Source organism: Egretta garzetta, unplaced genomic scaffold (genome assembly GCF_000687185.1).
Source record: "Egretta garzetta isolate BGI_Z169 unplaced genomic scaffold, ASM68718v1 scaffold401, whole genome shotgun sequence".
NCBI classification, from domain to species: Eukaryota; Metazoa; Chordata; class Aves; order Pelecaniformes; family Ardeidae; genus Egretta; species Egretta garzetta.
The window spans coordinates 1,333,309-1,348,290 of NW_009258651.1; the positions used below are offsets into that span (position 1 = coordinate 1,333,309).

Genomic DNA, 14,982 nt, shown 5'->3' on the forward strand with positions numbered 1-14,982 from the left:
AAGGAAGAAATTCTTTACAATGAGGGTGGTGAAACACTGGAACGGGTTGCCCAAGGAGGTGGTGGAGGCCCCATCCCTGGAAACATTCAAGGTCAGGCTGGACAGGGCTCTGAGCAACCTGATACAGTTAAAGATGTCCCTGCCCATTGCAGGGGGGTTGGACTAGATGACCTCTAGGGGTCCCTTCCAACCCAAACTGTTCTATGATTCTATGAAATAGATTTACTTCAGGAGCACTGCAATAAAGCCTTGGTTCAGTAAGGGAAATACAGGTAATAGTGGTAATAGAAATCATACCAAGCAATTAGGAGCAGAGGTCTGCCTCGTGCTGGCTGTGGCGGTGCTTTCCAACACACCATCATGGGGTGAGGGTGGGCGAGGCACTGGGCCGGCATGGCACGCACCCACAGAGCCTCTGCTGGGCGGAGGGGCTGGGGGAGCTGAACTCGCTCCAACCTGGCAGCAAAGAGCTGGCGGCTGCAGTACGGGGCTGGGGGTGGGGGGTGGATGGTAAGCCCCACTATGCAAAGGGATGAGAGTGGGTTCAGACCATCCTGTGACTGGTCTCATTTGCTTTTAGCGCTTTGGCATGCAGGGTTGCTGGAAAGGGCTTAGGTCAATGGAAAAACAAAGCCAAAGTTGCAGGGGGAGAAGAAGAGAGAGGGATGGAGGAGGGCACGCATGGGGCTGGAGTCAAGGGCTCTTATGTGCAATGGGAGCAGAGTCTGCTGCTGCGCCTGTCCGTAGTCAGGGCTCCCCCCTGTTTCATAGGAAAGCAAGACAGGGGAGTGGGAGGGTGTGCGGAGAACTTGCAAGAGAGCTTTTCCAGAGGCTCTGATTAATCATTTGGCACCGGAGCCTATTTAAGCAATCTCTGCCCCAGGCATAACAAAGGGGAAATCACAGGGTGGGGAGACACGGCAGGGATGGGCAGGGACAATTAAGCCAGCTGCCATCAGAGAAACTGGCTGAACTACCACAGGGTGATGGTGGTGCCAGTATAGTACAAACGGCCTGTCACCTGTCAGAGGTTTGGGAGGAGACCCTCCTCCCCGGGGGATGGCTACCAGGCAGGAGCAAGGGCAGGCACAGAGAAGGGCTGGGAGCGGGCATGCTCTGTGCAGCAGAGCAGCCCCAGCCAGCTTGCCAAGATGCAGGAGATCGGAAACCAAGAAAAGCAGCTCAGCTTTTCCCTGCAGAAAGGGTTAACCACCCCCCCCCCAAACACAGCTGCCTCCCCTACCCAGGCCAGGGCAGGTGATGGTGAAGGAGAAACAAGACACCGAAAGCTGCCATTTCCTAGTGAAGACATCGACTTCAGCTTAGCACAACGGGAGATGAGGAATTATTTAAAGAGGGCCCTGAAACCGTCCGGGACTTTCCTTGGCAGTAACAGAAGTCAGGGGATGTTTCAGATAAAGGAGTGTCCATAATTAGGGTTGCACATAGTGTGAAAACGTAGTGAGAAACATCCCAGCCACACACATCTCGGTCACAACTGGTCCTCCCTGCCGAGCCAATGCCTTAGCACTAGTGAAGCCTTGGATAAGCTCCGGCTCTTTGATTCACAGCCACCCTGAGCGTAGATTGGACGGGGACTCGCACATTTGTTCCTGACCCATCTGGCTGCCAGGACACCCAGCAGGGGGACAGTGTTGCTTGACTGCACCTTACCAGGTCCTGCAACCACACAGGAAACGTCCAAGCAACCCAAACCCATTTACAGCACAGCCACACACAAAGGACCATGTACACCCAGTTTTTTCATTTAAGCTTTGCTCGTTTACCCAGGCTTAAAATAAGAGCAGACCTGGGGCTGATCTTCTAGAAAAGTCCAACTGCTGGAATAAAAACCTCTGTTTGAAAACTTGTAAGCAGGAAATGAAAATACCATACAGAAAACTATTGTCACATCCCCATTTGGGGTTTAGCAGGCCTTATCATAGACCAAGAAAAACTACCCCTCCTCCATTTGAGGCGCCTGAAGGTGTTTTCCAGGTTTATTGACATTCAGCATAGGGCTATTTCATTTTGATTGCTAAAAGTGGTGAGACACAATCAGGCATGATCATTAACAACCTCCATTCATACTCCTTCTATACATGATCTGCAGCATGACAAAAGTCCATAGCTCAAGTTGCTCCACAAAACACAGTTCTGGAACAGGAGTAGCTGTGCCTCTGCACCCTGGGACCAGCACAACCTGAGGCCTGGGCCCTTGCTGTTTGCCTCTGGGAGACTGGGGGGCGATCGGGTGAGGTACAGCCTGAGCACCCACCTCCCTGGTCCTATGAGAGCAGCTCCATTAAGTAAGGATTTAAACCATTGCCACATCGGGATGTGGAGCCTGGAGCAGGAGCCATGAGGAGGCCACCAGGAACAACACCTACAAAGGGAGAAGCTTCTGTAGCACTTCTCACTTCTGCTTGTATTTTCAGTCTGCAGAGAGAACAATACGATCACAGTATACAGAGTTTTGTGTTTATTTTTTCCTTAAGCTTGTTGGTAGACATGTTGGGAAGACTATCAGCAATTTCTTTTCACAACAGCAATTAAAAAAGAAAATGTGCAGCAAAGGCAGGAAAGATCAGGAGTTTGCCAGCAGAAGAGAACAGATAAGTGAGAGGGCTCAGCTCAGGCCCTCATGCAGGGACAGAGCTGACTCCAGGTATTTTGTCTCTCCTGTTGCTTGTGCTTGCACCCTGTTAGGATTCTACTGGTCACACATAAAACAACCAAACAACTCAGACCCACTTACAGCATGGATGCACACAAAGTTGTGCTGGTGGTACCTGTAAGAAAAAGCATGATACAGCAGCAGGAGGAAAACTGTACTGAGTGTAATCTTCTCCTAGGGATACCTGCTCTTCGTTACACTCCTTGAAAGAGCAGCTCCATAATACAAAAACAATGAGGCTAATCCACCTGTACTGGTGGAAAAAAACAAACAAGAGCAACTCCACTGAGGTCAGTGTGTCCATGCCATTTTGACCATGGTGAAAAGCGATCCCAAATAGGAAATGTACTCACAGATGACACCATAGCTAGGGTCTTGTACTTACACCCACCTCTCTGACCTCCAGGGTCCTCTGCTTTCAACAGCACGCCCCTCCCACAAGCACATGCTCCCCTGCACTCAGGTATGCACCACCATTAGAGTATGGACAACATAACGAGGGCATCAGTACTCTGGCTGGGAATGAGGGGGGTGTATGGGCTATATGTGCTATGGGTGTAAAATCCCTGCTTGAAAAGTTTTTTCATAAGCACTCGTCCTGCTTAAGGTCTCACCAGCATTCACACACAGACTCCCACTTCACCGAGAAAGATTAAAGCGTTTGCCTTTTATTCAGAAGACTCGTTCCATTTCCAGTGATACTTTTCCATGTCCTTCAAACCAAAAAGCCCCTGGTTTCATAACAGCACCATCAGTCTACCACAACAAAAGCAAACAAATCAAAACCGAAGAAGTTCCACGGTGTGATACAGCATGAAGAAACAAATACAGCTAATACATTAGAGAAATAAACATTTACATAAAGTTATGGATGTTGCTCTAAAACTGGCAGTATGCAATTAAAAGATCAGTAAGATTACCAAGTCTGCTAGATGGTTAAAGCAAGTCTGCTTAGGCTCTGTCTATACTGTCATGCTGGTTTTAGGCATGACTTTGCACTCAGGGCCTCGCTACCTCAACTAGCCACGCTACCCGTGGTGGGCTTTCACACGACTTCCCCTACAGCCAGCTGTGTGCATGCAAGTGCCTCAAGCTACCTGTCCAGACTGAAGCAGTGCTTGCAAAGCTGTAAAGATGCAGCCTGTCGCTGTCTCCTCCCTACGAATACGGCATTACAGGGTTCATCTGCATATGCCTGGTTAAGAAACAAAACACAGTCAGTTGTGTACTATAAACAATTTAAGTAACATGGAATCTTAGATTTTAGAAAAATATTTTAATTGTCAGTTCAGAAGTAAAAACTATTACTATTACAAAACATCTTGTAATACTAGAATATCTGGCTTGGAAAGAATTTTGTTCTTATTGCTGTTGCATGTAGTTTTCAGGAGCTGTGTCAGCATGAAAGTATTAGTGGGTTTCCCACTTGTCAGTCAGCTTGTAAGGGTACTCATAGGAAGATACACTTTCCTATTTAATCCTCACACAATTTTCACAAGTTTAGACTGCCCTTTTTTCAGACATGCACATAATTGACACCTGACACTACATATCAAAGTCTTGCCCAACTTAGTTTCATATGACAAATTTCATTTGCAGCCTTTAAACAAAGAACATTCACTCCAAAAAGAGTGAACACCAGCATTGACACCACCTTAGCTGTTTGAAAATCCTATAACTGTGTTCTGACAGCTATCAGATATTAACTCATTCATTTCATTTTGTTTGGTTTCTTCCTTATTCTCATGGTTGGGGTGATGTTTTGGATTTCCAGCTTTTTTAGACCTTCTGAGGAAAAATTTTGTCAGTAAGTAACATAATTCAGCCACATTTAAAAGAATGCAAATGCTGGACACAGCAATCATGAAAATAGTAAACACTGTCTTTTCAGTAGGTCGAGAAACAAAGCAGTCTACTGTGTTGGGGCAGGGCCAAGCATTACACTTCATTAAGCGAGGCATTTGGAACCCATTGTACATGAAATAAAATGCATACATGAAGACTGCTTCAAAGACCAGTCTGCAGAAGATGCTGCTGGTGTATGTCCACCACAAGGAGCCCTCAATACGAAACCTCTGTTTTCTGATTTCTTCAATGTCCTTGAATTCACATTTCTGGTCTCCCTTTCTGAATTGCCTTTTCTTCTCATGTCTCCTGTAAGCTACGTGCATGGCCACCAGCAGTGCAGGTGTGGAAACAAAGATCAGCTGCAGGGCCCAGAGTCTGATGTGAGAGATGGGGAAAAAGTGATCATAGCAAACATTCTTGCAACCAGGTTGCAGAGTGTTGCAGACAAAGTCGTCTTGTTCATCTCCCCAGACTCTCTCTGCAGCCACAACCAGGATCATGATACGGAAGATGAACAGGACTGTGAGCCATATCTTCCCAATGCTGGTGGAGTGCTTATTTACGCCTCCTAAAATGGTATGCAGAGCTCCCCAATCCATTGTCTTGTTTTAATCGTCTGACCTAAGACAAGACAAATAAACAAAACTAAGATTAATCAAGACAGGAAACAAATACCATCAAGCATGTGGTATAAAATAAAGGCAGTACCATACAATTGCAGCATATCCATTGGCTGTGGTAACATTTTATTGATGCAATGGGATTACCTAGAAGCAGTCATAAATAATATCACATACCAGCAGGTAATATTTCATTACTTGATTACACTCATGGTATCACATTCATTTGACTTGGGGGTTGTATTTACCAACTGAAAAGAGCCTTAAATTAAAAGCTATAACTTCTAGTAGATTGATAACAGCAACAAAAGAAGATGACATCAGCCAAAAGTAAGGTAGTTATGTTAAAAAAAACCAAAACAACTTGTTAGCTAGAAACACTATATAAATTAAGCCAAGTTGGCCCATCCTTAGCTTTAGAGTGTAAACTAATGTTTTCATGAGTACATTCCAGCAATAAAGACCGACCTTGAGGAACTGCTGCTGATGTTCTGCATCTTCCATGAGCAGGTCTGGACAACCTGCAGTCACAAATTTAAAAAATGTGACTGTAGGGCTCTGTATTATTAGTTGAAGCAAATTCTACAACAGCTTGAGGCAATAAAGGTAAAGTCTTGGTCATTATTCATCTCTTTGATGCTTAAAATCAGTGCTTAAAGATTCATCCCAAAATTGCATTTCTCGCCACTAACTGCAAAGAGCCTAGGGTAACCAGACAAAGACTCCTTCGTTGTCAATGCCTGCCAGGTGATTTTTTTCCCCAACCTGCGTAACACAGACTGTATTACCCCTAGAATAGGAGAGACATTTCAGAGGCTGGGAGAGGGCTAAAGTCAACATTTGAAGTGTTCAGACAGGCCAGCAGTAGCTCAGGCACTTTTCAACAGAAGCATACAGTTTCCTGTAGGTGAGTTCCAAAGTACTAACTCCAATGTATTAAAGGATTTCACCTTTGTCTCCCACATACCTCCCCAGGAACACCACAATTATCTGGGTTTGCTCAGATTCACACAGAGCATTTAGCGGCATCTCAGCCTACCTTCCCCCACCCCTCCACTTCAGATGGATTTACAGAAAGTTAGTTTGCAAGCTACTCTGAATTCAAGAAATCAGCATTTCTGATGCCTGTCAGCCAGGACCCTCTAAAAGTGCTCACAGACCTCTCTGCTCTGAAATTCCTCGTGAAGGTTTTTATTTCTTAACTTGGTTGATTTGTTTGCATCTGAGACCATCTTTCTTTGGCACTTACAGAACAGGGCACCAACAAACAAAATCACACTTTCAAGGTTTTTAGAGAAGAGCAGCCACTGGCACAAAGGCCATCATATCCATCACATGACAGAATTTTTATTATTTTCCTAACTCTGAACTGGGTCATATTGCATGACATTTCTTTACAGTTGTCTTTTGCATCACATTCCCATTCCGAGTAATGTTGAAAACCTTTCTTTACAGCAGAATTCTATATAATCAGCAAGTCACATATAATAAAGAGCACTAGTCAAAGTACATGACAGCTCATGGGAAGTGAGGACATGGAATTGTTATATGAGTGCAAGTTAATTTTTTTTTCCTTGCAGTATTGGAATTGTTTGATCTTCCTTCACTGCTTCCATAAACTATATTTCCCTCAGATCACACCAGTTGACTATGTGGGGTTATACTTCAGGAGGTAAAAACCAAGGTGGGGACCCAAGATTTTCTCCCTGTTGGAAAGAACCTTTCCTGAACCTGCTTCAGGATGCAGAATCTGTGTGGGCTTTTACCTCTGTATGTGTCTGAAAACAGTCCTGGAAGCAGAGTTACCTTCCTATCCTGCTAGGTTATTTTTCCAAGAAGAAAGTTTATTTTTCATTAGCATACAGATACAGAGAGTCTCTGTAGGTTAACAACCCTGTAAGGGCACAGGGAAGACCCTTAATACCAGAGATACTTACAAAACATACTAGCCAGATTTTCAAGTATTTGTTTCCACCCCTTTTTTTTTTTGTCATCTGATTTTTCATCAGTCAGACCAGCCTTTCCTTCAGGATTTGCTTTGGAGATCATTGTATGTTAAACAGGTGAACAGTTACAACTTTATTAGTGGTTTTATTAGTGCTCTCTGTTACAATTACACATTGCCATTACAGTACTTACGACACTACAACTCAGTATTATGACTAGAAATACTTACACACATAGGAGTATAAATCCTGTAGAAGACTGGCACCATGTAAACTGTGGTAGTACACACATCATTCACCCATCCTTTAATACCACCAGACTCCTTGCATTTATTCTCTCAAGTCCTTGTTCCTCCTTCTCCCTGCCTGTCAGCCATCTCCTTACAGTGTGAAAGGCTGAGAAGTGGAACCCGTGCATCCCCTCCTCATAAGCCCCGTTTCTTACACTTCAGCTCTCACTGTACACCAGTACTGCTGCCTTTCCGTTACCACAGCAATCATTCCTTCCTGTCTCCCTGTGCAGGAGGGGATTCAAAATCTGAGTGCCTCAGGGTGTAGTTAAAAGGTACCTTGCCTTCAATGGAAAAGTTAGCTCAAGATGCTTCCCCACCACTGTCTGCTCCTAAGGTCTCACTGCAGTTCTCAATCTCCTGCAACTTTGTGGGGGTGCATTATAAACCAAGTGGCTTGTTCAAAAGTTACTCCCAGTACTAGTATGTTTTGGGTTTTGGTGAAATGGATCAGGTTTATAATCTGGTTTACAGCACAGATCCACAAAGCATCTGAAAAGCACAACTTCATTTAAAAAACAGGCTGCACATTGCAAAGCATGGGTAAGAATGAACAGTCAGTGGGGAAGAGGGGTTGGTAAAGCAATAAAGCTGAGGACAATACATCGTGAAACTATACTCTTCATCTGACTTGCTCCATCTCCCAGAGTATATTGTGCTTGCTAAGCCAAAACATTGTGCTTCAACTCTAGCAAAAAGCATGTCTGTACCTGGATCAATGCAGAAAAAGCCACCACACTTTGGAGAGGCCGCCTTTTGCCAGAGTCTCCTAGCAACATTTCTTCTCCTTCCCCAAAAAGCCTTTGTCTTTCATATCAGCCCAAACCCTCCCCCCTACCTTTCAAAATCCTCTATCTCTTCAGCTCCTCCTGCCACCATCCCCTATTCCTCCTGCTGCTTGCCAAGCTAGTCAACCAACATTTGCTCCTTCTTGCTGCCCCCTCGCAGCCTTTCAGGCTTGTTTTTATGCTGGAGGAAAGTCATATGACTTCTGGAACACTCCAGAGATTGATACAGGTACTGATGAGATATCAGTAAAGTCTCACTATCTTCTCCCTGAAGGGTAGCACAGTTGAGATTGTAGGGCCACATTCAGGCAGCCTGAATTCCATTTAAGTACTTTGGCTCCAATGTTTCTACTAGCTGGCTTTAAACAGCTCATCAATGCACTTTAGAGGATCCAATAAAGGCAATTCAGAGACTGCTGAAGTCCCCACCTCTCACACTATTCACAAACACATCAGTGCAGATCTTTCCAGCTAAACATCAGGTTTGGGCTATCTGTACTGATGTGATGGCTCATTTACTCCTAACTTACTCAAAAGCTAGAATGTTGACTCATGATCTTAGGTTATCTATCTTCTAGATACTTGTTTTTAAGACCTTTTTACTAGCAAGTAAAATATTAACTGTCTTGCTGACCAAAGGAGAAGAAAGCGGGAAAACTACTCCCCTTGAATGGGTGGTAACGCTTATTTTCATAGAGCCAGTCTAGATACTCTTTCTATGTAAGCAAATCCAGCTAAATGTCTACAGACATAGCAGTACATAGACAGTCAAGGACTTACCTGCTTTGCTGGTCTCAAAAATACAGCACAGTACAAGAATAAGTTAAAGACATGAAAGCTTACATTAATTTGGGGGGGGGAAGTAAATTAGGAATGAAGATAGGGACTGGTTATAAAGGAAGAAGCTGGGAAGAACAGAAGATAGCTGAAGTCAGTGAGGTTGTATAACTAAGCATTTAGAACCCGTTCTAACATGAGAGTGCGTTGTCTTCAAGTGTCAAGTTTTCCTTAAAAAAAATGCAACAGGGCAGGAAAATAAGCCTTTCCAAGCCTCACATAGATCTCTGTTCTGCTACCAGCTGAACCTTCTGTTCCATTTCAACAATCAGAGGATCATGATAGCATATGGCTGTTACAGCAGGAGTTAAAAACAATCGTAAAAGATCACCGTGCTCCACTGAGAAGTTAAGTTATGAGAGAAATGGTTCTATATGATCACCTATGTACCTCTCTGTGTTGTGTAAGTGTTTTGTTTGGGGTTTGGTTTTGTTGTTGCTTGTTCTTTCGTGGTTTCTTTTTTGTTGGTTTTTTTTTTGTTGTTGGTTTGGTTTTTTTTCACTAGTAGGCTAGACAGCAGCAAGAGAACTACAGCTTAACTATTTCTGTAGTTCTCCAGCTTCTGGGCAGTGTTGTTTTGAACTGTGCTGCCATGGCTAGACTGCCTTTGACTTTAATGCTAGCTCCTGTAAGCCTGTATTAAACCGCAATCACAGCATGGTACATACACCCAGTGAAAATCCCTACAATTCACAACACTGAGGACAATTATCATGGAGCTCCTGTGTTTACGATTACAGCTTGTTAGCAGATGCTTTTTTGACTCTGTTAAAGACAGTTATACTGGTGAATCATTAGTCAGTGCTTAAATCCACAGCTTCAGCAAACCACAACTAGAATACTGTGAAGGTAAAACCAACAGAAAATACATTCCTTTCACATACACAGCATGGCACTTGCTGCTATAGGGTATTACCAAGCAGAAAAAATAGTCATTAGCAAATGTTATAATATTCGCTTATGCTATAGGAACATGTAGGAGTCCCATCAAGAAGGGGTCTACAGTATGCCCAACTCACACAAATTCAGAGTGAGATTATACCCTTCTCCCCACAGCTACAAACTGGATACCAGTTTACTTATTCTACTGAAATTACACAGAAGTGTAGAGGGTGTTCACAATTGCTTCACTCCTATCAGAATCTTAGTGTAGGGTATGCCAAGAGTTCCCAGTCCACTGTGATACTCCAGTACTTTCAGCAGCACCTCCAGATACTGATACAAGATCAGCAGTCTGCCAAAACAAAAGTCACTTTATCGTATGTGGGAATGCATTAACCAAATAATCTTTAAGCAAAAAAGCACTGGTCCCAAGTGTTCCTCTCCCACCCCACAAGCAGGGGGCAAAGATAACTCAGATACCCGAGTGGCAGTTCTAATGCAGAAGTTTTGACATAGAAAAGCTTCAGGACATCTAAACTGCATCAGACCCAAGAACATTACCAAAATTATTTTATGACCCAACTTCACTCAAGAAATAGTATTGTATGTTGAAGCCCAGCATGCATTCAAAAGCGCTGCTGATACAACTTTCCCTCCAGGTCTTAATCTAAACAGTTATGCTGGGAGCACTAGCTCATACAGGGGCTGATAGCCAGCACTGAGGTGTCTTAGAACTGTATATGCTGTTTCACACCCAGATTTGAAGAACACACAAATCTGGATTTCAGCAGTTTTGTATCGGCACACCTTCAACCCTGCCAACCTGGGGTCTAGTTTATTGCTAAGCAAAACAGCAAGCACTTAATTGCTAGCGTGTAGATTTTGTTATTCCTATTGCTGAGTTACTTCTGGTGCTGTACTATAAGAACAGCAATATTGCCAGGACTGAACCAAGGAAGCTTCTAAATAAAAACAGATTGATGTCTTCCAGAGACAGCATCCTTTTATTTCACCAAGAAAGGCTGGCATACAGGCTACAGCAATTACTTGCTAACTCGCTCAGACTTCCTACCTAATTCATCAGCCTGCCCCGTGCCTCAGTTTCCCAGACACTCAAATGGGGATAACAAAACCTCACCACCTCACAGGGCAGTTTTGAAATGCTCCACTACAATTAGAGGCTTCACAGACTCTTTGTTATCAGTGGACCGAGACAGATAGGTACCAGTTCAAAGTTGGAAGTACAGTGCTTGAACTCAATCATCCATGATATTCCTGCTATCTGAAAAAGAATACACCTCCCTACATTGCTATAGCTTTAATGCAGAGTTCAAACTGTAAGAAGATGCAACTTTGAACTCAGATTTTGGCAATTAAAAACCTTTAATAGGAAGCTTCCAGCTATTTTAATTTTACAGCAGTACATTAAAAACTTCAAGGAGCATGCAGCTGGAACACTGAAACGTCAACTCTACTTATTTCCTAAAAAGTTGAATACAGATCAAAAGAGCAGTCTAACAATCACAAAGGCCTCTGCCATTCTGTCTAGTAGCTCTTAAAACTTTGTTCTGAACACCTATCTCCAGATCAGAGTGGAAACTGGAGAACAGGAGAGCCATGACAGAGATTACAGTGTATCTGATTTGACACAAGAACAGGCAAAGACTAATCTAGGAACAGGAAACCTCTGACAGTTGCAGGTCTGAACACTGCAAGCATTGTACTTTACTTCTACTCAAGTTTATGAAAACAGGAGGCATTCTTTGCTCTAATTAAACCCAGTGTGAAACCCAGAGATAGCTTTTAACACAACAGATAAGAAGCCCAGTATGTATGTAGTTAAATGTTAAAAAAAGTATGCTAGTTAAGTATTAAGAGCATTAGGGGTTCAGTTCTACCCACGATGACCCCCTTATGACTGTCCCATATTCATGCCCCCACATGAGTTTTGAGTCATTTTCCAAGCATGTTTGGAAATACCCAGAGCTATTTTATTAGCCTACAACTGTAAATGGAGGATTTACACCCTCCAGAACATCTCTGCACAAAATTCACTCCATTTGTGGAAGACAGGAAATCAGAAGCACCAGTCACCCTTGAAGGTATAACAAGACAGCACGAGTCCTATCAGAATTCGGCCCCTCTCAGCCATTTTCCCCTGTAAACCTTTCCTTCAAAAAGTGATTTAATTTCTTGCTTTGAAAGAAAGCCAAATTCCTGGGGACTATGTCTTCTCCAATACAAGTGTCCTATTTCCCATATTTTTAAAGGAAGTTTTATACACTCTGTGCCCTGCTCCCAGTAATGAAAATAGCAATTTTTTAGTTATGACATATTTATGTACTTTTTTTTTTAACCTGTTATTTAATTCCTATTTCCTTTGCCCTAGACCTTGTCAAATGTCTACATCCCCTCTACAAATCTGCCCACTCCCACTTTAATGTAACATTTCCTACAAAATTGGCAAGTCACTGTCTCTTTCACATATAGACAGAACTTGCACCCTTTTGGAAACGCTAATTAAATTTATAAACACTGAGATTTTATACTGCAGTGCAGCTTTTCCCCAAGTGTGTATTTTTTTATCATTTCTTTCATCAAAAGTAAAGACAAAAGCAATTTTTCCCCTTTTTAAAAAAAATCTATTACAGGAAGAAACATTTGTATGAAATACAGAATAGAATTAGTTTTCAATTTTCTTTTATCAGCTAATAGGAGACATGTTTCTCTTTTTCCACATTCCTTCTGTTTTGACAGAATGTTATCTCTCCTCATATTATCATCACTTCAGGCTTTTCCTTACACAAACTGGTGTTTAGCCAGGCAAAAGTCACAGTTCTCCTTTCAGGTAATTCATCACTCATCACTAAATAACAATTAAAAGCAGAGAAGAACAGAACAAGGAAAAACGTCAAAAGAAAAAACAAAGATTCAACCCATGCTCCTGTTTCACGCAGTTTCTGGTGCCACTGATTTCTGTTCACATGAATAACACAAAGAATCAACTTGTAAAGCATCCTCTGTAGTCACAGGTGCCAGCTGAGCTTATGCAATGACTAAGAATTTGTATGTACATCTCAAAATTCTGCTATTTTTCCAGCCATTGAGGTAGTCTGCTATATCCTTTTCACTGTACAATTACTTTTTGCACAAAATAAATGAAGTTGCCCAAGTAAACTACCTGGGTTTTGCTTGAAGGAATGCAAAACAGCAACACAGTCAGAGGCCTGAACTTCAGAAAGTCAAGAGAACTAGCCCTGTCAGGATAGAATTCTTCCAGAGAAATGTTTTAATTTATGAGGTTTTATCGTTTCTCTCCTGGTTTCAGCTGGGATAGAGTTAATTTTCTTCATAGTAGCTAGCATAGTGCTGTGTTTTGGATTTAGTACTAGAAGAATGTTGGTAACACACTGATGCTTTTAGTTGTTGCCAAGCAGTGCTCAGACTACTCAAGGACTTTTTGAGCTTCTCCTGCTCGGCCAGGTGCATAAGAAGCTGGTGAGCAAGTGCATTGTGCACCATTCGTTTTGTATATTGTTACCATTCTCATTATTACTATTATTTTCTCTTGTTAAACCACTTTTATCTCAGCCCATGGCTCTAACCTTTTTTCTCCTTCCCAATTCTCTCCCCCAACCCACTGAGGGAGGGGGGAATGAGCGAGCTGCTGCGTGGTGCTTAGTTGCCAGCCAGGTTAAACCACGACAGTTTCATTTTTAAGTTCTGTGCTATATAGTCCTTCTACCAATTATAAGGCTGGGAACTTAAGTCTCCCAGAAACCCTGGCACACACAGTAGAAGTATAACGTCATGGATCTGCAAATGTGTTGGAAATCCCACCTGGAAAATTACATTGCTATGCCTAGTTGACCCACGGAGGTGCCTCCTTCTTCCAGGCAGAGGCTTGGCCCACCATTGCCTTGACCTCTAAGCTAAACCTAACACAGTCACGTGCACATCCTTCTGCCTTTCCTCTAGGGCTTTTCAAGGCAAGTATCTGGCAAGTAGGGTTTGCAGGCTGAACGGTGGAGAGCAAGAGGTACTAGAAACCACATATAACTTCTTTGACAAAATTAAGGATGAAAATGTATTTTATTCTGCTCTCGACTCAGCGCACACACTTATATTGTGGCAATCCCAGACAGAATCTGGGCCCAAATCCTCATATCATTTCACATAGTCCACAGCCAATAAAATCTCATTAGTGATCAAAGTCACAAAAACTGGGTTTAAAAGAACATTCTTAACACAAAAGGCCACTTCCTTCTTTCAACCTTTTGCCTGTTCTCTTAAGAGCATTTCCAGGCTATATACTGAGAACTAATGGAACACAAGACAAAGAAATTCTTCTATTGCAGAAAAAAAGAGAGAGAGACAGAGATTCCTCAGTGCAAGAGAGGGGAAAAGTAACACTCAACCTAGGACAGCCCAACGACGGGAAAGACAGCCATGCCCAGCACGCCACAGGAACACGGTCAGCTACCAGCCACTGCCGCAAGCTAAGCAAGCACTCCTGCCCCTACTCCAACATGCCCCTTGTGTTTTATTTAAGGGCTCAAGTACTCATTCCTCGTGCGATCTTATCCAGCCCTGATATTCAAAAATGCCTTTATTTCTGACTCACACCTCTTCATTTCCTATTCCCCCTGTAATTCTGAGGAATGTTTCCAGTGTGTGATCAGACACTGACAGGACCTGTCAGTTTTACTGATGCAAGCTGTTTACCCTCATGCAGCTCTCTTAACATCTGTAGGCGTGTCGCAAATTACCTGTAATTGCAGAAGCCTTTATTTTGCTCGGTGTCTTAGCTGGTCGGGTACTTCACATAACGTGTTACAAAGAGCTGCTGGGAGGTGAATTAAAAAAAAAAAAAAAAAAAAAAAAAAAAAGGTTGATGGAAGTTAAATGCATAATTAGCAGAGACAAGAGCATTCCCCATTAAAACTCATCACGGGGCTCAAGCACTCCCCCTCATGCTTAAGCTCGGGAAGCGAAACCGAGAGCTCCCAGGTCGAGAGGGGGTAAATCCTGTCAGGCATAGGGGGGGAGCGCACACGGCGCCCCGCCACCGGCCCGGCCCGCGGCCCCAGCCCG

At 43.1% G+C, this 14,982-nt stretch overlaps 1 protein-coding gene across 1 annotated transcript; it reads right to left on the reverse strand.

The window, feature by feature from the left end:
* Positions 1–4,332: 4,332 nt before the first annotated feature.
* On the reverse strand, positions 4,333–14,735 carry LOC104134730 (gap junction beta-6 protein). Its single transcript, XM_009648310.2, has 2 exons — positions 14,658–14,735; positions 4,333–5,146 (listed from the first exon to the last, which is right to left on the reverse strand). The coding sequence occupies exon 2, from the start codon at positions 5,122–5,124 to the stop codon at positions 4,333–4,335; it is 792 nt and encodes a 263-aa protein (XP_009646605.1). The 5' UTR covers positions 5,125–5,146; positions 14,658–14,735.
* Positions 14,736–14,982: the final 247 nt, after the last annotated feature.

What these genes read in the sequence shown, in the direction of transcription:
- LOC104134730 (XM_009648310.2), bottom strand. Translation starts at nt 5,124, where the DNA reads ATGGATTGGGGAGCTCTGCATACCATTTTAGGAGGCGTAAATAAGCAC.